The sequence below is a fragment of the Dromaius novaehollandiae genome, chromosome 20, assembly GCF_036370855.1.
Source record: "Dromaius novaehollandiae isolate bDroNov1 chromosome 20, bDroNov1.hap1, whole genome shotgun sequence".
Taxonomy (NCBI): Eukaryota; Metazoa; Chordata; class Aves; order Casuariiformes; family Dromaiidae; genus Dromaius; species Dromaius novaehollandiae.
In genome coordinates, this window is record NC_088117.1 from 11,372,899 (window position 1) to 11,397,801 (window position 24,903).

The 24,903-nt window shown below is 48.4% G+C and overlaps 1 protein-coding gene and 2 long non-coding RNA genes across 3 annotated transcripts in view; all 3 read left to right on the plus strand.

Moving 5' to 3' along the window:
- Positions 1-4,391: 4,391 nt before the first annotated feature.
- On the plus strand, positions 4,392-6,321 carry LOC135330416 (uncharacterized). Its single transcript, XR_010392454.1, has 3 exons — positions 4,392-4,600; positions 5,619-5,706; positions 6,152-6,321. It is a non-coding gene; the product is annotated as an uncharacterized LOC135330416 (long non-coding RNA).
- Positions 6,322-7,949: 1,628 nt separating this feature from the next.
- Positions 7,950-13,196, plus strand: LOC135330417 (uncharacterized). The gene is made up of 4 exons (XR_010392455.1): positions 7,950-8,077; positions 8,471-8,563; positions 11,567-11,695; positions 12,463-13,196. It is a non-coding gene; the product is annotated as an uncharacterized LOC135330417 (long non-coding RNA).
- Positions 13,197-13,918: 722 nt separating this feature from the next.
- The window catches only part of CCDC187 (coiled-coil domain containing 187), a 33,327-nt gene continuing 22,342 nt past the window's right edge, over positions 13,919-24,903 (plus strand). Inside the window, exons 1-3 of the mRNA XM_064524055.1 lie at positions 13,919-14,598; positions 15,403-15,502; positions 20,096-20,286. Coding sequence (XP_064380125.1) covers positions 14,346-14,598; positions 15,403-15,502; positions 20,096-20,286 — 544 coding nt within the window. The 5' untranslated portion in view covers positions 13,919-14,345. The remainder of the gene's footprint in view (positions 14,599-15,402; positions 15,503-20,095; positions 20,287-24,903) is intronic.

A 24,903-nucleotide genomic window follows, 5' to 3' on the forward strand; every position in this document is an offset into this window, starting at 1 on the left:
TGACATGTGACAGGAGCCGTGGAGTCAGCAGGACAGAATCATACACGACTGACTAATGTTGCTCACGCAGATCGAAAGCACAGATCTAAATGGATTTGCTCCTGGCTGCCTCGGCTCAGACTTGGCTCCCTGACTGGGGAGTTGCACGTGCTGCAGAAGCAGGATTTGGCCCAATTATAGGTTTCACTTCCTCATCTCTCAGCAGATTTGTGGTCTAACACTCCAAGATGTGCAGCACAACACGCTGGCAATCTGTCGCTCTCCTGGCTCTCGCCGGGGCTGACAGCTTGCCTGGGAAGACGGGTGCCAAAAGAGACGCCGGTCCGAGGCGAGGGGCTTCCGAAGCATCGCCTGCGCGCAGCGGAGAGCCCGGCCCGGGCGGCACGTGAACGCCTGCTCCAGGCACTGCCCTGGTCGGCTGAACCCAGCTGACATGGGACTAACCCTGGACTTTCCTGTTACTCTTACAGTTTCCCATAAGCCAGATCTTCGCTGAAAGTTGCCTTCCCACTGCTGAGGTTTTGCATTTCTGCTTTGTCCTCTCCCTTCAGCACACCAGCTTGCCTTGCACAACGGCCGCCTCTAAACCCAGGGACTGTAATTAAGGCGCTTATCGCTTAGGCTCCCTGAATAGCTGTGGTTCCCCTTGGGGACAAACTCTGCATTCCTCGCACTGGAACCTCTAATCAGGCCAAAATGTTGGCTGGGAACAGCTCGAAATGGGAACTTTGCAACTCTGGTCCGCAGCTTGGGAATTCCTTGCTTGGTTAGACTTGAAAAGCTGAGGTAGTGCAGATGTCTGAGCACAGACTGCAGTAACATGTATTAAATTAGCAGCCTGAGTCTGTTTCTTCAAGCAAACTTCTTTAGAGACCACAGGGATCCATGTACACGAAAGGATGTGGTGTCAGTATCTTGCCTCACCACCTAAGGACTTTCCAGTAATAACAAAGACCTACTGACATTGCTGCTTAAAGCACATCAGTAGCATCGTATAGCCTGAACAAATAACTGAGGACATAAAACAGAAACAAGAGTCAAATCCAATATTAACCAAAATGCTGGTGAAGCAGTACATCAGCCAGCTCTGCTGTGCAGTGAGGTGGGACCTCGGAAGGGACACACAGCCGCTGCTCAGGGTCCTTGCTGAAATTCACCCCAGGACAGCAGTAATTGATGGTCACTGTTGGAGGACAGCAAGAAATGTTTCTATTCCTATCTGCTTGTCTTTATTTTATTTAAGTACCTTCAGGGAATCTCAGAGCCAGCAGCAAGCAGAGTCTTGGGAACTGCAAAACTTCAGCATATGTGAGAAAATATTTGTGGGAAACAAATTTAAAATTCATAAATGGAAGAATTTCACCGGAAACCAATGTCTAAGAATCATCCGATCGAGGAACAGAAACAGCATCGAACGATCGCCCTAGTCTTGGCATTATGCGATGGTTGTAGTAGGTTCGGTTGTAAGTGCAGATCCAAGAATTAGCTGCGAGTAACTTTGGGGGCAAAGAACGTCAGAAACCAACCCTTTCCAAGCAACGCATGGACAGCTTGCAGACAGGACAGAGCAAATTCACCAGCTGAGCTGTGCCCTAAGGGCGGTTTAGCCGTCTGCAGCCACAGTCTCCGGAGGGTCTGGGACATGAGCTGGCAGGCCACAAGCCGGGATGCCACCGCCCCGTGAAGCCCCCCAGAAAGATGCCCTGTGAAAAGGCCAAGTACGAAACAGAAAAGGAGAGTGAACCGCTGCGATAGCGGGGCTTTCCCGCTGCTCCCGTTCGGAGCTGTCTCCGACCAAGCGGCAGCTGCGGTTCCCCGGGGCCGCGCAGGCAGCGATGGAGGCCGGAGCCTCCCGGCACTGGAGGCACCTCCTGTCTCCTGTCTGCGAGCTGAGTTTGCCCTCTGCTGTTTGCTGGATAAACTGTTCCTTCCCATTAATCCCAAACACCACGATGCAAACAGGGAGACTTGAAGAAGCAGAATGGCTACCCCAGATTTCAAATACTCACACTCAAAACCTGTGACATTTTAAAAAGTGTCACACCAACACAGGTGGAGTTGTCCCTATCTACCTTTTCTGAGCCTTCAGCCTATACTAACTTCATATTCACAAGCTTTTCTCTGCAATCACAAAGACTAGAAACCTTTTTATTTCATTTCCCCCTAAATAAAAGCCAATATTTGGAATTAAATCCCCCACTCTTCTGAAACCAGGGGATCGGGTGTGACAGAGAGGGCTGCTGAGAGCAGGAGCAAAGGCTGGAGGAGCCCACAGCGAAAGGCGTGAGGAGAGGTGCCCTGGGATGGAGAGGTGCCCTGGGTGGAGGAGAGGTGCCCTGGGATGGAGAGGTGCCCTGCGATGGAGGAGAGGTGCCCTGGGATGGAGAGGTGCCCTGCGATGGAGAGGTGCTCTGGGATGGAGAGGTGCCCTGGGATGGAGAGGTGCCCTGGGATGGAGGAGAGGTGCCCTGGGTGGAGGAGAGGTGCCCTGGGATGGAGAGGTGCCCTGGGATGGAGAGGTGAGATCTCGTGCAGGTCTGGTTTCTCCCCCTGCTCTAGCATCCTGTTCTCTCTTCATCCCAAAGCGCAGAGCTGCTCCTGTCCTCCTGCTCCTCTGTGGCCACCCGGCCCTGAGACGAGTCACTGCCAGGATGCCAGCTGCCCCGGAAAGGACGCGAAGCCTTGCCAAGAGAGCTGCTGGCGCCTTGCCACACGTTTGCAAGCTGAGATCAGCCTTCGGGCTCCTCTCGTTGCTGTTTGCTTTCTTCACGGTTCCTAGCAGCCTCTCCCCGTGCTGTGGCTACGGTCGCCCTGCGGAGCGGAGCCCAAACAAAGGTGTGCTGACGGCCGATGGCTGGCCGTGCCGGCGGGGCTCCCCCGCGCAGCCTCCTCCTCCTCGGCGTGCTCATGGGCAGGGGCTGACCGCGGACTCGGCTCGGGTGAACGTTTGCTTTACCCTGGGTGGTGCCAGGGACGGGTGGCCCAGCTCAGGGAAGCGGCGGAGACTGGGATATTCGGTGCTGAGCTCTTTCTCGTGCCCTCCTTTGGAGGAGGTTTCTGTGATTAACCACCCTAGAAACACCCCAGCCCTCCCAGAGAGCCTCTCTAAGCGCTTCTCTAGGCGCTTTTGCACAGGTCCTCAGGGAAGAAAGAGGTCGTTCCATCCATGGACGAGGCTGCAAAAGGTAAGGTGTAAACCAGGCAGTAACGGGATGCGGGAGGGAGCCGACTTTCCTGGCTGTTTAGATGCGTAGTGGTTGCCTAGAGCAGGACATTTACCCTTGTGCCACATCCCTGTCTAGAAAGAAGCCATTCACAAGTAGTCCTGGTACTACCAGATAGGACTGAAATGGGAAAAATCAGCTCAGTCTATTTTCTAAACACATGCAAAACTACCAGCTAATGTAAGTGAAGATTTTGCTGAATAAGCATTGGCTCCAACAGAATTAAATGCACATTGAAAACAGTGATAGCTAAAAGCAGCCCAGACACAATCTTCCAGGAGCAATTCTGCATTGCAGCCACCAGCTCTATAAACTGTTCTGGGCTGGGCACGAGGGGAAATTGTCGACGGTGAAGACAGCTGTGAAGAGATGCTAAAGCGCCTCTTTTATCTGTTTTCCCCAGATGTGGCCCTGGCTTGGAAGAGTCTTCAGAAAGCCAAAGCGGTGGTAAGCGGGGTTCAGGGACGCTGGCTGTCGCACACCCGTAGTGCTCCCTGTCAACCGCCCGTGCGTGGCCTCTGCAGAGCTCGCTTTCACGGAGATAGTGCGACTGCAATTGTGTCATGCGATAGAAATGCCATTTAGTTTGTTCTTTTTTGCAGTGAACATACAGCATCCTTAATCATCCTCTAAAGGTCGAAAGGGGGATAAGGGGGAAAGCAAGGAATCTCACTAAATTTCACAAAACTCCTCAAAGTGAATGACGAGAACACATAAAGGTCTGTCTCGCTTGTGACCGAAGCCAGGGCAGGATAAGAGCTGACGTCCCGGCTCTGGGGCATCGCCGAGTCCCGGCTGCCCCGCTGTCCCCTTGGCAGGGGGATGTTTGCACCAGGCTCAGCAGCTGCAGTCGTGATGGTGCAGTTACCAGCATGGATGAATAATATTATCCACATGTTGTTATCCACATTATCCATGTGTTGCTTGCACAGCCAAGGCCTGACCCTAGCATCACACTGTTACATTCCCTCCTGCCCGGAGTTACTCCCAGCTTATGCCATTTTTAAAAACATCAGAATGGGCTTGGTGAAACCCCAAGGCACACGTATATGCGGGAAGTGTAAATAATGGCGACAGAGCTGATTTCATCCCTTATCTTCCCAGTCCGGTGCATTCCTCCCTGCCGTAGGAAACACCGCGCAGAACATGCTCAGGCATGCCAGTATTTACAGAGTAACTAGGAGCACAAAATTAATCAGAGAAGCAGTGTATGCCAGCAAAAAGCTGCCATAGAAAAAAAAGCATATGTCTTCCTTCAAAAGAAAAATCTGCCTTTTTGCAGCTACAGAGAATTGAAAACAAATTTGATCATCAAATGTGGAGTTGTGCCAAATCACAGGCAGCCAGAAGAAAGCTCTGGCATGAAGAAAGCTTGGGTGAGTTCTGAGCTACTGGGAAATATTGCTGAGACGGGGGGGCTGTTTTGGTCCTGGAGGGAACAGGAGGTGACAGGAGAAGGTGAAAACCCTCTTTAGGGAAGAAAGGGTATATTTTCATCAGATAGCTATTAATGATCCCGGGGGTTTTCACAAAGCACAGGCAGTCGCACCTTGCTGCAGAGAGCCCAGGCAAAAGCTGCAGCGTTAATGTCCACCAGCTGCAGCAAAGCAGCAGCTACTTGGGCTTTTTATCTACAGAGCTTTTTCCTAGGCATAACCGAAGCGACGTAAACACAGTGTTTCGCTTGTTCATTTTTGCAGTGAATACCTAGAGTGTTTAAAATCATTGTTAAGTGGCAAAATAGAATAAGAGAAAAGCAGGAAGCTCTGTAAAGTTCCACAGGACTCCTAAAACCAAACAACAGACTGATTTTTGCATCTGATGGGCATTTGTTCTTGCGAGAGGTCATTGCTGGGAGCAGTGTAAGCTGCCAGCTTTTTAATGTTTGTGGCTGCTATTTCCTCCCTAAGCACGAGGGCTTTGTATGTGAGTCTAGCTGCTTGCTCCCGAGCTGCTTGAATTAAGGAGAGAAAGATGAGGTGGAGGTTCAGGCCTGGCTTTAGATGGCAGCACTGTGTGTGTGCACACTTTAGAGCAGACTTTAACACTTAACTGTGGGGCTGCTCAAGGAGCTGGGACAGTGTTGAAGGCAGCACGGATTCCCATGCAAGCCAGGTACCAGATATTCAGCCTGCCCTGCCCACTTGGACGGCATGGAGACAGGGTAGCACCATGCTGAATTATTCACCAGAAACTTTTACACCAAAAAGTAAACTCACTTTCCCATCCCAGAATTGCAGCGCAGGCAGGGCCAGGCCCGAGGCTCTTTACTGCTTCCGAACAAAATCCAACCCTGATGTCCAAAGGCTGGATCTGGATGGGGAAGAGTCTCCAATAAAATGGACTATGTTAATTTAATGATTGTCTAAGGAAACTCTCGGCTCTCATTGACAGAATTTGGTCACACTGCAGAACATGAGAGCGATGGAGATGAGACAGCTTGGACTGAGAAAAGGAGCAACGAGATTCCTCCGGCCTGCAGGTAAATAGCAAGCTGAACACGCAGTGCTCAGGGGATGGAAAGGCCAAGGCACACGTAGCTTCAAAGGGATTTAAAATTCTGGGATGCAGGACTTCGGAAAGGTTAGCACCTTATTCTGCTAAAAAAAGAAAAAGTCACCAAACCATTTCCCCCTCGGGAAGGCTAACGAGCCAGGGGAACAGCCATTGCCCTGACATTAATTCTGTGTTAGTCTATCTGCCTTCGCCCACGCTTGTAATAACTCTCACCAGACCAGGGCTCCTTCTGCACTTTCCCAATATTATCTTTATTTGCCTGGTGTTTGGCAACATGCTGATCCTACGGGGACTCTGAGGCCACCGGCAGTGGGTGTCCTAGAAACGCAACTTGCTGTTCATTAGCAAAATCTAGTGAAGAATCGAATAATTCACCCTGCATACTCCATCTTGTCTTTCTTTTTCCCAAGAAGGGGAAAGCGTGCCGCCCTGCCTGCTGCTTGGTCTCAGCCCGGTTCCTCTGAGAGCTCTGGCTCATCCGGAGCGATGCCTCTCGCCCGGGAGGGATGCTCGCGCTCGGCACGCTGCGGTCCGGCCGGCCGGGAGGCCGAGGATGGAGCGGGCGCAGCCGGCACGTGGTCTCCTGCAGAGAGCCTGGACCCGCCGAGAACGGACAGTTCCAGCGACCTGGCAAATTCCAGAAGTCAAATGGCACAAATGGGAAACCCGGCCTGCGTCCTGCACCACCCGTCCCGCTCCCCCGCAGCGGCACCGCTCCCCGTCTCCTGCCTCCCGCCCGGCAGCCGGCCCGGCGGTCGCGAGCTGGAGGAGGCGCGGAAGAAATCACCCTCGCAGAAGTTGGAGCAACTCAAGGAGAGAATCCGGGAGCAGAGGCGGCACCGGCGAGAGGCAGCTCGGGAGCAGAAGTGCCCAAATGCCGCCTACACCAGGGAGCCACGGCAAAAGCGAGCAGTGCGCAAAGTGGCTTCTGCTCCTCCTGCTCCAGCCTACAGAGGTTAGTAGCATCTTTGGAGCAAGGCTGAAACGGGGTATTACCTCCCAGTGCTCTGGCGTGGCAGCATAGCTAACCGCACAGCTCCCACCCCACGCCTTGGTACACGCTGGCAGCAACCATGTCCTTGCACTAAACTCATTCATTTCTGCAGCGCGGCAGGGAGCTATAGGCCTCCCGGTGCTATCCGTACCTACCCGCTTTCTGAGCTCGCTTCTCCACTGGATTTACTCCCCATCAGGCACAAACTCATAAATTTCTTTCCATGCAACAGTAAAGAATTTGCTGCAAAAACACCCCCCTCTCCCCTTTCCTCCCAAGCACTGAGTCCTCTCTGCTGCAGAGGAACACGCTGCAAACAGCACAGTTGCACCAGCAGCTTTTTGGTCTCTGGTTGCGTTTCTTAGCCCAGGAGCAGGTACACAGAGGGACTGGGTGGCCTGGAGCCTCCCCGAGGACCCGCGAGAGGAGCCCTCGGCAGGTCTGCTGCTCTCCCGGTATTTTACTCCGTTTCTCGACCTGCCGGCATGGGGGCTGCCACGATGCTGCATGTTGGGCCCTTCGCCAGACACAAAGCACGAAGCGGGTGATGGCAGCACGTGGGAAATAGCAGCACGGAGAGGCATCGCAGGTGATTTAGAGCAGAAATCGTGTAGTTCAGAGGCATTACGGAGGATTTAACCGTTCATACAGTAGAACTAATGTGGATCTGAAAGCAAATATTATTAGACTTCCTCATCCTGCTTTGCTGCCAAGTTTGGGCCTGTCACTTTGGTTTAGCGTGATTTAGGATCTCGGGTCGCTGGGAGTAACGGCTGGATGCGAGAGCAGGGACTGTCCTGGGCTGCCAGGCGAGCCCAGCCGCTGACCCTTCCCCAACGGGGGATTACCGAACTGCATCGGGCTAGAGGAGACGAGCTGCAAAGCGGTACCTGTTAAATTCTTACTCCTATAATAGTATTAGTGTTAATTCGTGGGGCACTATCGTCCCTCTCGCACGGCTCCAGCTTCCACGGGCACAGCGGCTGCGGATGCTCCGTTCGGGGGCAGCCGGCTCCGTTTGCCTGGTCGCTCCCCGCAGCCGAAAGACACGTGTCAGAGCTGCTCTGCCGGATATTACCGCAGTCAGGTGTCCCGCAGCCTGCCCCGAGAAGCCTGCTGCTGCTTTCCACGCACGGAGGAGCTCGGTGCTGTGGAGGACGAGCGTACGCACGTCTTGCAGCCTAACAGCTTTCAAATATCTTTATTTGGTTACTAGGTTTTAGTGCTGTGAATGTGAGGTCTGCTCTTCTCTTGCCCGATGAAGAGTGTGGAGTACCACAGCGAGAAGAGCTTAGCATCCCTGGACGATGGCGGGATGATAGAAAAGCCCTCCAGACCCCAGGTTAGCAATGCCGTATCGTAACAGTTCCTTACAGGCAACATGCCTAAGCGTGCAGACGTCTGGGAATCCTGCAGAGAAGGTTAGTCTGGATCTCCAAAGGGGAAGGCGTCACGCTGCACCCACGGCTAGCTCAGGGCACGTCGCATGGGTGCATGGGGTAACGGGCACCTCGGGACACCTTTAAATCCGAGCGGGCTTCCCATGAAGCGTGGCACAGCAAACGGGAAGGGGAAATTGCTGTTGCTCCCAGGAGCACAGTTGGCTGTGAAAAGGTGGCTGGCAGCCGCCACCCAAAATCTGTGTCACGGGTTCAGTTTGTTGGTGACTGTCGTGTCGGCAGTTTGATTTTAGCTACACACTATTTTTTTTCTGTGTTTTTCCTTTTGGCGCAAGGAGAGAGAAGCTCAGCGTGGAGAATTCGAACACAAAGCCAGAGGCAGCCTTCACCCAGGTCATCTGTTCCGGAGAGAGCAGAGACAGGTAACGGTAAGGATGAAAATCATGAGAAATGACAGACAAAACTGCCTGGACGACAGTGGCTGGACACTCGCCTGGCAAAACCTTTAGCTGGTTATTAAAATAATACCAACTCCTGGCACCCGCAGTTAAGGCTCCGGCCCAGGCATGGCAAACGAGCAACGGAGAAAGCCACTGGCACAAGCAGCGGTTGCTCGAGGTGGGGAGATGACCGCAGCCAGCGCGAGGGCACAGGCTCGGTGCCGGGCTCGGCTGTTCACGCTGCTGCCTCAGGGATGGGGAGCAGCCTGGCCACCCGCTGCCACTTTCTGTCACCGAATTTTGGTGAAGTTTGGCAAGTCCCTTCCGCACGCCCGTGCACAGGGTTCACTGCATGCTGCATGCCGACGGCACGCCAGCGAGCGCTACCGGGGAACCGGGCTTTGGTACCTGTGTTGTGCCATTGCCTGCAGCAGTTGAAGTTCAGGCCTGCCAGGTCTAAAAATCATCTGAAATAAAAATAAGCCATTTGTCCTGGATGGGAAGGAGCGTCTGTCACATATTCAGTTTGGCGTTGTCTAGTGAATTAAGAGAGCCACCAAAAGGGAAGGATCTCCTGGCCCGCAAAATAGGGACCGAATAAAAGTCATGGAAAGTTGGATGAATTATCCATGACCTTACTGCACACTCAGCAGCAATAGCAGGAGTCCCCACCGCCAGTTCACAGTTTTCCTTGAACTATATCTCTAAGTGCAAGTTTGAATCATTGAAGTAATTTTACCCATTTTAATGCCATCATTTTGCATTGGAAATGGTTGCATTCAAACTTTGTAGGGAACAAGGCAAAGAGCAGTAGTGCTACGGATGTAGGTCCCTCAAAGCAGTTGCATTTTATACTGTCAAACGCATTAGAGATGCAACTTGTGGGGAACAGAAAGAAAAAAATCTAAGCTATCTGATACTGTGCAGATGAAATTACGACTATAGCAGCATCATGTGCTCTGTTACCCAAGCACTATTTAAAATGCATGAAATATATAATAATTTCCTCTCCCTCCTTTTTTGGTTTGAATGGATTGTTTGAAAAATGGCTTGATCTTCCTCTGCGAGTGGGTCATAATATGACCACGCCACACGAAACATCCATCATCGTAACTGCCAATGTCAGGGTGTCTTTATTGGCTATTAGTTTCTGTCAGCGCGAGAGCCACGGCAGGGCTGCGGCGAGATGAATGGCGGGTGGGAGGTCAGCGCCAGAGTGCTCAGGAATTTGATGAATTAGAAATTTGCTGTAGTTAACAAAAAATTAAGTCACAGCAGCTATAAAATATTCATCTGTTCATAGGTAGGGAAAAACAGGAGACTGTTTAAATCAAAACATTTCCTTCTAGCAAGTGTTTTCGTCAGAAGTTCAGGCTGTTCTTGAACTTGGCATAATGTTCATGCTCTTGGCATGAGTTTCTGTAGTTAATAAAAAATGGGTAGATAAAAAAAGATTTAACTGAAATGAGACGTGAAGTGTTAGGTGCACATATTAATTTATCTGTTGCATTTAGAGAAACCACCTGCATCCACCTGCATTTTTATTACTGCTAAAGGAGAATGCAAAATAATACAGCAAGGTGTTTTATTAAAAACACCGATAGGTCTGACTTGTCCTGAGCCCAATCGATTTTGGGAGTTGCCTCTGTGCGTTGTGCTGTCATACACCAAACTGCACAGATCTAGGGAAAGATGAGCCGTCAGAGGTGGTAGCAAAGCCAGTCACCCCTAACACGGCCGCACACCTTGGAGGCTGCTGCAAATTCAGCCGGCGCAGATGGCTGCGTCTCCATCACCGGCCATGGTCTGGAGCCCAGGGCTGTCGGCCAAGAGTTTGTTGCCTTGCCTTGTAGCTGCTGCTAACAAAGCAAAGGGGGATCTCGGACAAGCCCATTAACCAGCCAACCTCTGAAAGTGCTTCTTGTCTAACGGGCGATTTTCAGGGATGCTGCTCACAGGCAGCTCGAGACAAGTTTACCAAAGAGAAGCTAGAAAAGCCTGACTCCGCCAACTGATTTTGTAACTCTTACTAAGTACTGAGAGGTATCTTTGGACTGAGGGCAACACCTACTAATGTGTAAAGTCTTTTCTCTAAAACAAAGCTTAAGTGTTTTCTTTGGGGAAAATGTGAGGGGGGAAATTTCCATGCAAAAAACAAACAAGTATCTGTTTAGTCACCTTCTGCTGGAGAAGCGTTTGCTATAAATACATAATTATGCCAGTACAAGTATTGGCATGCTGTGAATGCAATCTGAAATTATGAAGTAAAACGGTGATAAATGTTGTCTATTATGTGACACCACATATTAAGGAAAAATAATGTTTGTGCTGCATGCTGCATCATTTATTTTTGCATTATACATGGTCCCTCGTCCTGTATCATTCATTGATTCTTGCACACTGCATCCTGCTGATTCTCACCAGTTTAAAAATGAATTAGTTTACTCTGGTGAGCTTGAAGAAATCGCAAGGAAAATCATACTGTCATTATCCTTCTCCCTCCTATCCTCAAATCTGCTAGTTGGTACCCAGCAAGTACCAACTATCTGCAGCTGCCATCAGAGAATGATGCTCTTCAACACTTTGCCTTGACCTCTTCCTCGCGTTCTTGAGGACTCTGGGAGCCACTGGTTTCTGAGTAAAGCTTGTAACAACCGTGTGAACATGATACAAGTGATAAATGATAATGGTAAAGCCTTAGGAAATTACTGAACCTTCACGTCTTGCCCTCACCTGATTCATGAACTGTCAGATGGCAAATAGACCCTAGCAGAGTGACTGGCTGCAAATTTTGAGTGCTTCAAAACTTTTTGCCTCAGAGTAGCATCAGCTTTTTTTTTTTAAACTTGTTCTGACTGAAACTTTTTAGATCACATCTTGAGTGTGATTCCTGGAAATCACAAATGAAAAGATTTATAATAGACTTAAACATTTCCTTTCAAAGAATTTGTGGAGTTTTAATAATAATTCAATACAAATCCTCTGTTTCAGGTACGAAGCTACCCGGAGCTTCTGCATGGAGAGAAGGTCAGAAGTTAGCTAGAAAGTTGCTTGGTCCACCCCCTAAATTTGCAAAGCCGAAGAGCACAGCTGAAGAGCACATCACTGCAAATACCTTGGGTAGAGTTTCCTCTCGCTGCTACATTAGCTGTTTTGGCACACAAACAAACAAACAAGAGGCTGACCATTGATTAAAACTAGATGAAACAAATGGTTTCAAAACCCTTCTGAACAGATATCTGCAAAGAATTTTGCAAAAAGTCACTTGTCAGGCTAACCACTGCCCAGTGCAATTACTAAATCTGTTGTGCACGGTCAGTTGGCCCAATGAATCTGTTATGGCTTTGAAGACGGTGGCACTGCAAACGCACGGTGTCCTCAAACCCAGACTCGCTGGGTTGGTAACACCGGGTGCATCTCCCCAGCACAGCGCAGTGTCAGACAAGACACAGCACTGGCTCGGCGTTCTGCACGTACCAGCATAGCCTGCTCCTCGGCCGGGCTGGGCTGCCGGGCAGAGCTGTATAGCTTCCCTCGGCCTTCCTATAGCCAAGGCTGACTGCTGACATCTCCTTGGGCTACACAGACAAGCAAACATTTGAGATAAAGGGTTTCACTTGTATATTGAATTATATTTACCTCGAAGGGCCACAGAGTACACATCATTTGTACAACTGGCCAATGCAACTTCAAAGTTGGCCCTCACAGGCTTGTCGTCTCCCTCGAACATCGAGGATTTTACAGCAGATATACGAGCCTGGGCCACACGTGCAAATAGTCTTCGGACCTACAGTAGGTAGTAGGTTTTGAGATGCACATGATAAAGACAGGAATTGATACCTCACTGAAGTAATAATACCACTGTTGTTTCAAAATGCTTTTCACAGAGCCTGGTAGAGGATTTGCAGCAATGCCGGCGAGGGAACACAGCTCTAGAGAAAGGGGAAACGAACCCGTGGGGAAAAGCCCTGAATTCAAAAGCTGCGTGGTACCCCGCAGCGAGCCTGCTGAAAGGGGCAGAAATACACCAGACGAGGACACAAAACAGATACTCAGGAACCTACATTTGCAAAGCAAACATCATGATGAACACCGAAATACCAGGCTCCCAGAAGATACTGCAAAAGGAAAGGCAGAAGATCTGCAACAATACCTAGGGATCAGTTCTCCTTCCCCTGGGGCTGAGGGCATGACTCCCTCTGCCTTCAGTGGGGAAAAGACAAGATCTTCATTAATAAGAGCTGAAACCGAGTACAGAAACCGCAGCAGAGGAAAAAGCACTTCTCCTCAAAGACGGAAAGGCTCAAGAAGCCCGGCACAGAAAGGGTCTGAAAAGGAAAACCTTAACCACCCTTCAAAGAGGAGGGCAAACATGAAAAAGCCTCACCCCTACAGCCCTGAAATTATTCAAGAGTTTATATATCGAAAGAATGCAGAAAGAAAGAAAAAAAGCCTGGAAGAGAAGAAGTCTTTGGTGCAGGCCATGGAGATGAGAAATAAGAGGTTACAAGAAGTATACAGGAAACAGAAAGAAGCTTTTGGAAAGAAAACATGTTCTGAGCAGACGCATAAGTTCATCAAGGAAACAGCTTCTGCAGAAGAAAGCCCTCAGCATAAACCTGAGCAAGTAAGTCGTAAAGGAGTGGCAGACTGAAAATCCCTCAGTCCTGATCACTACAGCACTGTGCAGGAGATGAAACACTTCATACAAATGCTTTGAAGTGCCAGGGAGAGGGAGTTTTATCTGGAAAAATAGAGCAATTAACTTCTAATTATGGCAAGAACTGCTGGGCTCATTAGTAAGGCTAGATCCCTTGACTTCAGGGTCAAAAGCCTGGAAATCTTCATTGCTTCAGCTAAAATAACAGGCTTGTTACTTGGCGCATGCCATTTTCTGATTATGTGGACTGATTATTAAGTGGAACAAAAGCCAAATGCTCGTTATCTAGTTATTTAGCACTCAACTAATGGTCAGTTTTGTTTCAGAAGCAGCCCAGCAGTGGGACCCTGGAGAGGAGTTTTATGGCCTGGGTGCATGAAACATCCCACTCCCTGCTAAGCAAAAGGCCCAGAAGCAGGTACTCGGACGTGAAAAGCATCCTAGCTAGCCTCTTTCCTTGTTTGTTCCTTGCCAGCTCCTGGCAATACTCTGATTCTTATCCCTGTTTGTGAGCACTTCATGCTCCATCCTCATCCTAGTGTTTGGCAAATGTATCCACAAACAGGAAAATCTCTTTCTTTTTCTTTTATGAAGTGCTTTACCTGGGGGTACCGGTCTGGGCAGAAGGCTACTGCTACTTTGTCTTTACAACCTGACGCTTCTCCTTTTTTTTTTTTAAACAGGGATCCACTTCTAAAAACAGCTCAACCATCTAAAAAGAGAGGGGCATCAGCTTCTCCAGCACCACTGGAATCTGAATGCTGGTTTCTCAGTTCTCCAAAATGTGAGGGTTTGAGGGACCGCTCTGCCCCGGCTCTATACACACCTCCACAGAGCTGCTCCCTTCCTTGGCAGGATGCAAAACCCGACTCCAAGGACTTGCCGTCTGGTCTTTCTCCATATAGGAACAAACAGGATCGCGTGAAAGCCATACACAGTCTGTCCAGGGAACTTGTAGAAAAGGTTGAGCTGGCAACTAAGAGGCTGAATGCAACAAGCAGGGTTCAAGACTCTGCTGACAAAATATCGACCCAGACGACTTGGGACCTTTTCAAAGGATCTTCTTCTCACTCAGAGCCAGACACATCCAAGGGCGAGCAAGACAGGACAATGACGATACAAATGCTTCTGGAAGCCCCAAGTCTCAATGAGTCGTGTGTATCGTCAGATAGAGAATTTCATGGACTGGGCAGGATTAGCCTTGTGGGTAGCGCTGAGGGAACAACAGTCCAGGACAGACAGAAAACAGCACACGCTCCTTCGTCTGCTGGGAGTGCTGTGGGCAAAGAATTACCATGGATCACCCGTAGTGCGAGACAGAGACATCTCCTCACTGGGGAAGACCTGAGCAACACGCTGAAAGGTAGGTCATGCACATGAGATGCGGCAGGGACAGTCTAATAATGTAGCACAGGATCTTCAAAGCTATGAACTTCGAGCCCGATTTCCCCTTGGCTACTGGAAGTCAGCAGTGCCTTGGAAAATCTCTAACAAGTAGCTCCTTTAGGCTGGACCTGTAGTGCTTGGTGGGAGAGGCTGCAGGAGCCCCAAGGCTTTGCAGGCTTGTCCTCTGCACAGCTCACAGATCTGGTCTTGAGATGAGCCAAGCCCCGAGCAAGCAGCACGGGCAGCCTGGGCACCTTCTGAGAGCCGCGGCTACGAGCTCGGTCTGCACGCTGCTCGGTTGATTCGGATGAGTGAGGCCATGAAACTCCAGCCAACCTCCTCAGATCAGGTTGGCAAAGTGTTAGAAGTGACTGGCTTTCCTTATATGAGTGTTTGGTTAGCACTGAACAGTCAGTCAGTCCCCCTGTGAGAGGAGAGATGGGACTGAAGTTGGAGGTTGTGCCAGTGAGAATCTCGGGTAATGTTCTAATCAGTTTCTCCTCCCCTACTGCACCTGTAAAAACTATACCTATGAATTTTTTCTGTGGCTCTGTCACTGATTCTGGACACATCACTTCACCTTCTGGTGCCTGGGTTTTCCCAGCAGAAAGAAAGGAATTGCAAGCCTGACGCCAAGTCCTTAGAAACCTGTGAATAAGAGCAGCAATATGGAAGTTACGTGCTCGCACACAAATAGGCAGAGAATAAATGCCAACGCTTGGGCCATTTCATTTCTATGAAGAGCTTATTTATTAAAGGCCTTCATTTGTCTTTTTAAAAGGTTTTCTGGTGGATGAAGGCTCCGAGGTGGACATAAGCCTATTGCGTGAAAAGCCAATAACCAGCCCAGTCTCTCTATCTCACCGATTCCTCGCTGGAAGGTAAACAAATCTGGATATATTATTCTCTGTTAAATGTGCCACACGCACGTGCAGTTAAAATGAATAGCACCATTTCAGCCCGGAGTCAGGCTGCTCTTTATCCCTTACCCAGAGAATTGCCAAGTAGGCAGATTTTGACACAAGATATACTGAAAGAGGGAACCACCTATTTGCAGAGAGCTGAAAGATCAATAGCAAAGTTTCAAGTGCTTTTTTTAGGAGAGATGGATCTGCTCTACAGAAGTTTTGCCCTAGATGCAACCTCCCAGCTCTGTAAGCAGACGGGGAGCTGAAGGGGGAGCGATTTCGGCGCAGGCTGCTCACGCGGCAGCCAAGGCACTGCCCGAGCTGCCTGAGGGAGGCCTCGCTTTTTCCCAACCCGGTAAAATCGGGTAAAAAAAACAGCCGCCGTGGACCAGCTAAAGCCCCAAAGGCGGGGGGGGGGGGGGGGGGGGGGGAGCGCCCAGTGGGGCCGGCGGCGCCGGGGCCGCCCGCCAGGTGTCGCCGCAGGGCGCCGCCGCCGCGGGGCGCGCACGGAACCGCCGCCCGCCTCCCTTCGCGGCAGCCGGCCCGACATCAGCGCCGCAACGAGTGCGGGAAGTGCTCTGTTCTGTGAGTCCATTTCTGAATAAGCGAAGTATCGTTAGTGCAACGTAAAGGTGCCTGAAAAGTACCATGCAGATCTCACCTCCCTTCTCCCCCGGTATTTTAACATATGGCATTGACTTGATTATCTTTACGAGTACCTAGTTAAATCTCCGCTGATCTCCTCTTTGCAGGGGATTAAAGCGAGATTTAATCAACTGAATACTATAAATTCATTTATAGTAATTGTTTTCACTCACCCTACTCCAGAAGTGGGTGAGAAATTATGTTTGCTGCAGCTCTACAGGTTGTGTGTATGTGTAGCAACACCTACTCACAAATGTTAAGTTTCCTTGAAGCAGACACATGGCAGAGCACGGTAATTATGGAAAAACATGTTTTGAAACAGGAAGTTTAGAAAAAGGATTACATTATGTAGGTTAAGTTTTCAGTCAGCCTATGCTAATTAAATGTTTAATGTAGCTGACAGTAAATAGTAAACCCTTTGCTCTTAACCTGTATCTTAGAGAGCAAAGACGTATTTGTATAATTGCCCCTAGATGGGTCATCTCTGGTCACAAGGAGAACCACGAAGGGAACTGTCAGCTCAAAAGTAATAGTTAACCCAGATCAAACCCTACCTCTGTCCAGCCATCAGAGAACAACAAAGCCACAGAGTCCCAGCACAGACCACACGTCTCTCTGCAGAGAGCTCTTCCCTTAGAGCGTAAATCCCCCAGTCCCTGAAGATTACATACAACCTGCAGAGGCATTACCGAGGAGGGACCGAAGTGGCCGTGGCAGCTATCTGTCCTGGCCCGTTGCTCCTCCTGTGAGAGGAGCAAGGAGGAATTAACCCAAAAGGCCACGGTCTCATGCTTAGCTTTGCCTTTTCTTCAGAAGGGCCAAGGAAGTGAAACAATTTCCAATCTTATTTACAGAGAGGCAAATGCAGAGTCCTTGCACCAGGGCTGGTGGCTTTGTGCTGGAGTCGGAGGGCAGGCTGGGCCCTTGCGAGGCAGAGGGGGGGAGAAGCAACAGGAGCACACCGCGCGAATCACGGTGCTCCCTTCTGGTTGAATATTAAACTGCGGGAAGCTGTGGTGGAAAGACGAGCACTGTTTTTTAACTGAAGGCAGGACTTTGCCATGCATACAGAAAATGCCTTTGATATGGCACAGCGTTCTTTTTAAGAGGATTGTTTACAGCTTTGCAGTTCCAAGCAAACAAGAGGAAAATGAAAACAGGAGAGATAAGTCCAGACAGCTCAGCTTACCAAAGTTATGAACAGTAATTACTAGAATTACAGAGAGTTAAAACCCTGTTCTTTGTGTGCAACTATTACAGTCACAAAGGTTGGACTGATTTCTGCTCCGAGGGATCAGTTGCAAGGATTATGGAGTTGTTCTGTCACAGTAGATGGCAAATCTATAAAACATGAGCGCTCAGCACTCAGAGCATGCACTGAAAGCATCGGAGTTGCAGACGCACCATACCTCGGGGTGCAAAGCCCACCAGCCTTAAAAAAATGGTGGGGTCTATTACTCTTGTCCTGATGCATGTGTGTTTATATGCAGCTCTAATTCACCGTAATGGAGGGAGGGTGCAGAACCCCTGAGGACCGCGATGGGAATAACCCTTCAGCTGCAACGGGCAAGCGTCAGACAAAGTAGAGATAAGATAGATTGCACTGATCTCCTCAGCAATGCAATTACCGAGAAAGCAAAGCTCCATGCATTTGAGCAGTGGAGTCAAGCAAAGTCCTCAGAGCACCACAGGAAAAAAGTCACCAATAAAACCTTTCAAACAATAAATTACAACCCTGTTGCGAGTGCTTCTTCACGAGATGAAGAGAGATACCTGCAGATAAAATATCACCGCAGTTAGAGATGGGCAGTGGACAGTGCTGCTAGCGCTGTGGACAGCTCCAGACTTGTGTCCTTGGGAGCTGAGTGCTCCCTCTAACGCAGCAGTAGTTGCAGTAAAGGGATCATAAAAAGAATATATGATATAAAGGACACTACCAGTGTTAGTGAGTTATGAGTCCACATTTGGCTAGAATAAATATTCTCCCAAAAAGACTTCATTTAAACAAAGCCACCTGTTAACAGCTGACTGCTTGCCAGCTTCATTCACAAATACAACACATCCAACGCTATAAAATTAAGGCACTTGAACATGATCCTACCCACAGCCAGTTTCGACAGCACAGTTTTGTGTTTACATGTTTAATTATAGCTGTGAAAGCAGTGATTCATGTTCATGCAAGAAATCCCGCAGGTGCACCGTTCCATAAGCACCGTCCCCGTTTCACGCGCGGCCGCTCTGCCGTCCGCAGGGGCGGCTGGCGGAGATTTGCTGTTAATGCAGATGACTCACTGATGGGAATTCTTCAAACTGCCAGAAAACGTTTATGCAATCTCAGTCTTGTTTTGATTCGGTTGCCTATAAAGGTGGCTTTCTGTTACCTTCGGCAGCTCTTGGATGTCAAGAAGTTCGTGATACTTTTGCAGTAAGTTCATTTTTGAAGTGTGCAGAGCAGCCCGTAGGCTGGGGCAGAGCAGGCGATGGGCAGCAGAGGCCCGAGGTCCTGGCACGGTTAGCGCCAGGTCACAGCTCTGCTCGCTGCTGCGGCCCCGCGGCTGCTGCCCCTCTAGCTGGGGCAAATCCAGAGTGCTGCAGCTGGGATAATTTATGCCCCCAGCAGAGCTGGTTGTGTTCGGATGAGAGGGGTTGCTGATCGCACCTGTGTAATCACAAGGTTTTCTGGGGAGTCTGTATTGATTCCCGCTGACGGCAACGCGAGACTGCCCAGGAATCGGCAAGGCTGGGATGGGGCCTTGGCACCGGTATTTGTAATGGGAAGTAGGTGTTTAAGAGCCAAAAGCAACAGCAGAGTTGACTAAGCAACCAACACAACACAAATACACTGAGCATTGTTTCTGTATTTGCCCAACAAATATTAGAATTGCTTTATGAGAAGTCCCTGTTACCTCCCCTCTTTCTCACTCACCCACCTTCGCTCCCACTTTCTGAAGACAACATCCAAGACATGCGTTAGTGGAAGCTGTTCTAATCATTTTAGCAGTTTCTGGGTCATGAAAAACAAAGCAAAGCTTATTAATGAGAAAAATGAAATGAGATTTCCCTAAGCTGATTGCCGATAAAAAAAAATCCACATTCATTTTTCTGTATAAAGAAGAAAACATCTGTCACCATTTCAGTGTGTCTCAGTCTCCCTGCCTGTGTTTCAGCACAATAAATGCCCATTTTCACACCTTCCTTCCTAATCTTTTTAGCTAAGCCTTGTTCTGGCTCTTAGAAAGGACACAGCAGAACTTGCACCACTGCAGCATGCCAGCTACGAGTGGGTCCTAGTTGAGAGCTTAGTTTTTGTTCAGATAGCTACAGATCAAAACAAAGAGCAAGCAGTTAGCTGAGATCTTTGGCAGGACTGTAGGCCTCAGCGTTGACATCGTTTGCAATGTTAAATAACATACATCAACAGCAAGTCTTAACTGGGCCATAGCCACCCTCAGCACAAGGCCTGGAAATGTAAGGAACAGGAATGATACTTTGCGTTTCTACAACACCTTGCATAAAAAGATTTCAGAGAGCTTTGCCAAGCTTCAGAGCTAATTGTGCAACCCAGTACTAACAACGGCACAGATTGTACAACAGCCCTAAGAAGTTAAGCTGCAGAACCGCGAGGTTCTTGTTTCTGCTTTCCCCCAGGTTGAACAAAATCCAGCTCTTTCAGCACAGTAATTAGAGCAGGTAATGAAGAGTGCTGTTAGCTTTCCCAGCATCACCTAGGTACAGGAAAGGGAACTTGGTGCATCGGCAGGTATGACTTCTCAGTTAGTCTTTTGTTTGTATTCGACAAAATTTAATAAACGCTAGCTTTGTTAAAATGAAGTAACCATTTGTTTTAGTTCAACAGATTGTTTATGCTCATGCATGACCTCAAAAACTGTCTCAGCAATTTTTGCTGTTGCCTTACCACAGCCCGCAGAGGGAACCCGCAGCTCCGGGGACTCGCTGCCCGCGGGAGGCTGCCCTGAACGCCCGGACTCGGGAGGAAATCGCAGACCGATGCCCTGCGGCCAGCCTGGGGACGCCTGGCAGCCGCACGCTGGGACCCTCTGCCCCCCTGCCCACCGGCGCGGAGGTTCAAGGCGGCTTTGAGCGGGACTTTGGTAAGACGGCATTTCCCAAAGTGCCACAGAGTGCAGTGGTTATTCAGCACCCTCCCAGGGTTATTTCTTATGCTGTTTCATAGAACGAATAGTCCTTCATAACTCAGATCAGTGCCATTTGCAGCCCCTTGCAGCTTCATCTGAAGGTCTCAAGGAGCTTTGCAATTAACTCCTCATAATTACCACGTCAGACAAGCGTGGGATATCATCCCACTCGTACAGCAAGGGATACCGAGGCACAGCACATTCGTGGGGTTGGGGAAGGACGCAGACAGAACGGGGAGCTCCGTCGGGCGTCTGCAAGGCCGGCCAAGCCGGGGTAGCGCGCAGGGCACTGCCACTTCTCCGCAGAGCAAACGCTTTCGTAGGAACAAGGGAAAGTTTGTTGCCGAAGGGGTTAAACAGCACGCAGTAGTTCACAGGCCTCTGTCTGAAGCATCTCTGCTTGCTCCTACCAAACAGTAGCAGATGGTGCATTGTTTTAAGGGCTTTTCAGACACAAAAGAACAAGATCAGATAACCTTTCCTCAAAGAGAGTACTTACAAAAAGCCTTTGCTCTTATTAAGGATTCCTCATTGTTTTCCCCACAAAATTTTATAAGTAATATTGGATTTTGAGGTGGTGGAGAAGCCAGCGTTGTTTACTATGCTTCGCCCCAGCCCCCTGGGAACAGGAGGGCATCTTATGTGATTGGACAACAAGTCTGTTGTCTGCACAGTTTACCATAAGCAAAGACATTGTACTTACTTAGCATTAATAGCTCCCAGATCTGGTGCTCTTAGTTATCTGGCAAAAATACCCTGCCATCCGCCGTTCACCACTTGAACAACAGGAGCTGCTGTATGCCAGGAGAAAACTACCTTCTCCTGCATTGGCAGGAGCTGACAGCGTTTGGGTTCAACCCAAGGCTGCCTTGCAAGCCAGCGGTTCCAATGAAGGGACATGTTGCTGCAGATGAGGCACAGTACCATCATTTTGAAGACAATGCGGTTTTGAAATATGGGTCACAAGTGGCTCTGTTCACCACCCTTCTCAGTGAAAGGGTATTGAGACGCAGGGCTGCATTGTCTGCCGTTCGGTTGGTTCTGCTCGCTTTCACAGAAGAAGTCACTGTGCACATGCAGCATAATGATGTGTAATTATATGACTGCTGCAAAACATAAATATTTACTTTAAAAGCTATATGCATCACCTAACTTAATTGCTATGCCAAAGGCATTAAAAATTTTCTGTAGTAAACACACTTGGCAAAATAACAAAATTCATTTTCAAACATAATAAAACATACTACAAGAAGTAGATGCTCACGAAATATTTGTAACTATTTACTGCCTGGAACAGGACAGTGAATCTCTCCTGAGCTGCTGAACTTTCTTTTTAAACACAGCTAGTATAAAATCCACAATTGCAAACGCAATAAGCACGTGCTGTGATCAACACAAATCATCTCCATGCAGATGGCTGGAGAGTAGTCCACGTAGCTGCTGCATGCATCTCTAATCAGTTTAGGCAGAAAACTGTGCAACAAAGTGAGCTGACGAGGAAGCAGTTTGCACACCTCGTTATCTCAGAGACACCACTGCATAAAACCTTCCCGTTATTGCTGCTGGACCATCAGGTCTCTTCCACAGGGAGCTAAGCTCTGTTTTCTTTGATACTGCAGCACATCCTCTGACTACGGCCCAGTACCCAAGTTGTCTATATGGCTATTAAATAAGGGAACTGGATGCTTTTAAAGCCATTTTCCCTGTATCCATTCCTACAGCTTTGTGTTTGGCTTACAAACTAGAAAGCTCACCTGAGTGAGCCAGACTCTTAGTTTTCCTTTCTTTATTGGAGAAAGAAGGAGGTATAAACTGAAATTCATGTTAAACAAGTATTTTCTAAATGTTGAAGCTCCAGCATAGATACTGGTTTGAAGTAACTAGCATTAGGAAAGCAAACAGAATGCTATCCATTGCTCTTAAAATGCAGAATTTTAACCTGGAGCACAAAGAAAACATATTCATACATAAAATTACCTTTCCTCTTAACTGCTGATTTCACATTTTTTTGTATCACTAGAGGGAGCTGCTTTCTTGCTTATAGGAAAGACAGAAATGATTAAATTAGAGGAATCAGAGGAGAGCAGGGAAGTGTAGCTGCATGGTTTCAGCTAATCGTCCCCTCACTGATAGTTTTGAGATAAGAGAGCTCTTGGTGCTTTGCTTCAAAATACTGCACCATCTTTTGTATTCTACAAACCTGCTGCCTGATGAGCTCCAGTGAGCAAAATCAGCAGCCTTTGAGCATCTCTGAAGCAGTCTGCAATGACAGCAGCACCAAAGCACGGCTGCCTCTCGACTTGGTGGCAGGCAGCACAAGAACTGCTCTCGCTCCCTTTGATACCTGTTTTCTCCCTCTGAACTAGTTCCTTTCCACAGCCTCAAAGGCTATGTTCGCACTGCCTATTAGCTGGCTGATAAAACATACCGTGCCCTTCATGCAAGTCAGGACTTTGTCCCTCTCCATGCTACTGTCCCACAGCGTGTCGTTACTTGTAAAATGCCACCAGAGATCTTGTGGACTTCTGTGTCTTTCTTGCTCTGTGGGGTCCAGTGTTGCTTTGGAATCCATACTGGAAGTGTAGTGGGTTGAGGGAATTAAATATATTTGCTGAGAAATAGAAGCTACATTTCTTGAAAACTCAGTGTTCTGGTTAGGTCTGACTTCAGGCCGGGCTCTGCTCACGCTAGCCGGTGGCAGGAGCTGCTCTGCTGCTCGGGATGTGGGACAGCACAGGTGGAAGTGTCTGCAGCGGGCTGAGGTACCGCCATGTGCTGCAACATCTGGCTGGGAGCTGAACTCTGGCCAACCTTATGCACTAAAGGATTTAGCTATAAACACAAAATATGCAGAGGACAGGAGCAGTACAGGCAGCATTAATCCCATAATTTAGCAAGCAGCTACTCTTCAGTGACAAGTAAGATACCAGATGTATTTATAGAGAAGAAGGGATTGGGTGGGCATGGAGTACCCACTGGCTTCACGGTGGTGCTCAGCAGTGCAGATGAGCCCACTGTTTTTCTAGGGTCCACAAGCATAGCCTTCAGGCTTAGAGGCTCTTCCTTAGGGATTGTGCTTGGCTTATAGGTCTTGTTAAAGAAGAGCCAAGGATGGGAATTTCAGCCATCCCATTCACTTGTGCTGCTTATCTCAGCTGCTACCAGGGGTCAGGCAACCTCCTTCTGCATTGCCACTAGCTTGCATGCTAACGTAATACCAAAATGCCTAGGTGGCATTTCACCCATCCCCTCCCTTATCTAAAGGGTATCATAAAATAATAAAATAATAAAGCCAGTGCAGCAGTGTTGGAGGGGGAAGGACTGCCTAGACCCAGGGGCCAGCTGAGCAGTTCCTGCTGGATCCATTGCTCCATTCTGCAGCAGCCTTTCACGACCCTTCTCACTCCACCTTCCTATACTCCCAGGCAATAACATAGTCAAAGTTGGGCTTGTATTTAAAGTTGCAAGTATGTATTTTTGTAATAACTGGTTTGGACTGATTGCTGACATGGGCAGAAAGAGAAAAAGCTGTCCTTGAATAAAGCAGCAGTAAGTGCTTCTGTCTAACTTCAAGTAATTAGAAAAATGAGACTTTTAGCCCAGCTTTTTAGATTATATGTCACAGAGATTCCACAGGGTTTTACTGAGATTCTGCAGGTGCAGCGGAAAGTGATTTAATAAATAGCATTTTTTAAAGTGGCTGAGTGTATGAACATTGAAGCTATCTGGGTATGCAGCAAAATGCCATTCATCATAACATGGACATGAAGTTTAGCCAGATGGTATTTTCTTTAACATGGGATGTTGCAACACAGTGAATGCATCTGGCAATAGCCACAATTAGGAAAATTATGTTCAAGAGGAGTGAAAACAGAGCACAAACTTTTTATTCGCCTTGAGATGTCTCTGAGGTGAACAGCAATAGCATCATTCAGTTTGAGGCACAAGTTGAAAATAACTCCCAGTTTTAAACTCTATCTTAAGAGATTCCCATATTTCAGAGTGGGCCAGCTATTGGTATTAAAAGCTATTCAGATAACTTGCCATCAAGAAATTTAGCTTGTAAATTTTTTGTATAAAATGACTTACTACCCTATAGAAACAATACCTCTTTCACCCACAGATGAAATCATCACATAACTACAAGCATTGAAGAGTCTGAATCAGACCTCAAATTGGAAAGATTGGGGTAAAAACAAAAATCTTTTTAAAGAATGGGCTTTTTATTGGCCATATGATTTCCAAGTCATTCAGTGTGATTTTGCCTTTTCAAGCAACCCACCAGAACCAAGAAGGTTGGGAATATGCTTTCCTTGAAAGAAAGATGAGATTTTCATCTAGTCTCATAATTCTGGAAAGCAGGGGGTTAAGGAAAGCTTGCTGTTTTTTTTAAAATCATGATAACTGGGAACACTAAGAGGTAAGTGAAATTTGCAATCAAGCTGTTTACAAAAAAAGCAGCAATGTTCAAATAGAAAATCTGCATCAGGCTTGAAGCATTAACATTTTATTTCACTCACATCTTTGTAAACAATAAAAGCATCCTGGCAGGCAAAGCAGCCCAAGTCTCTG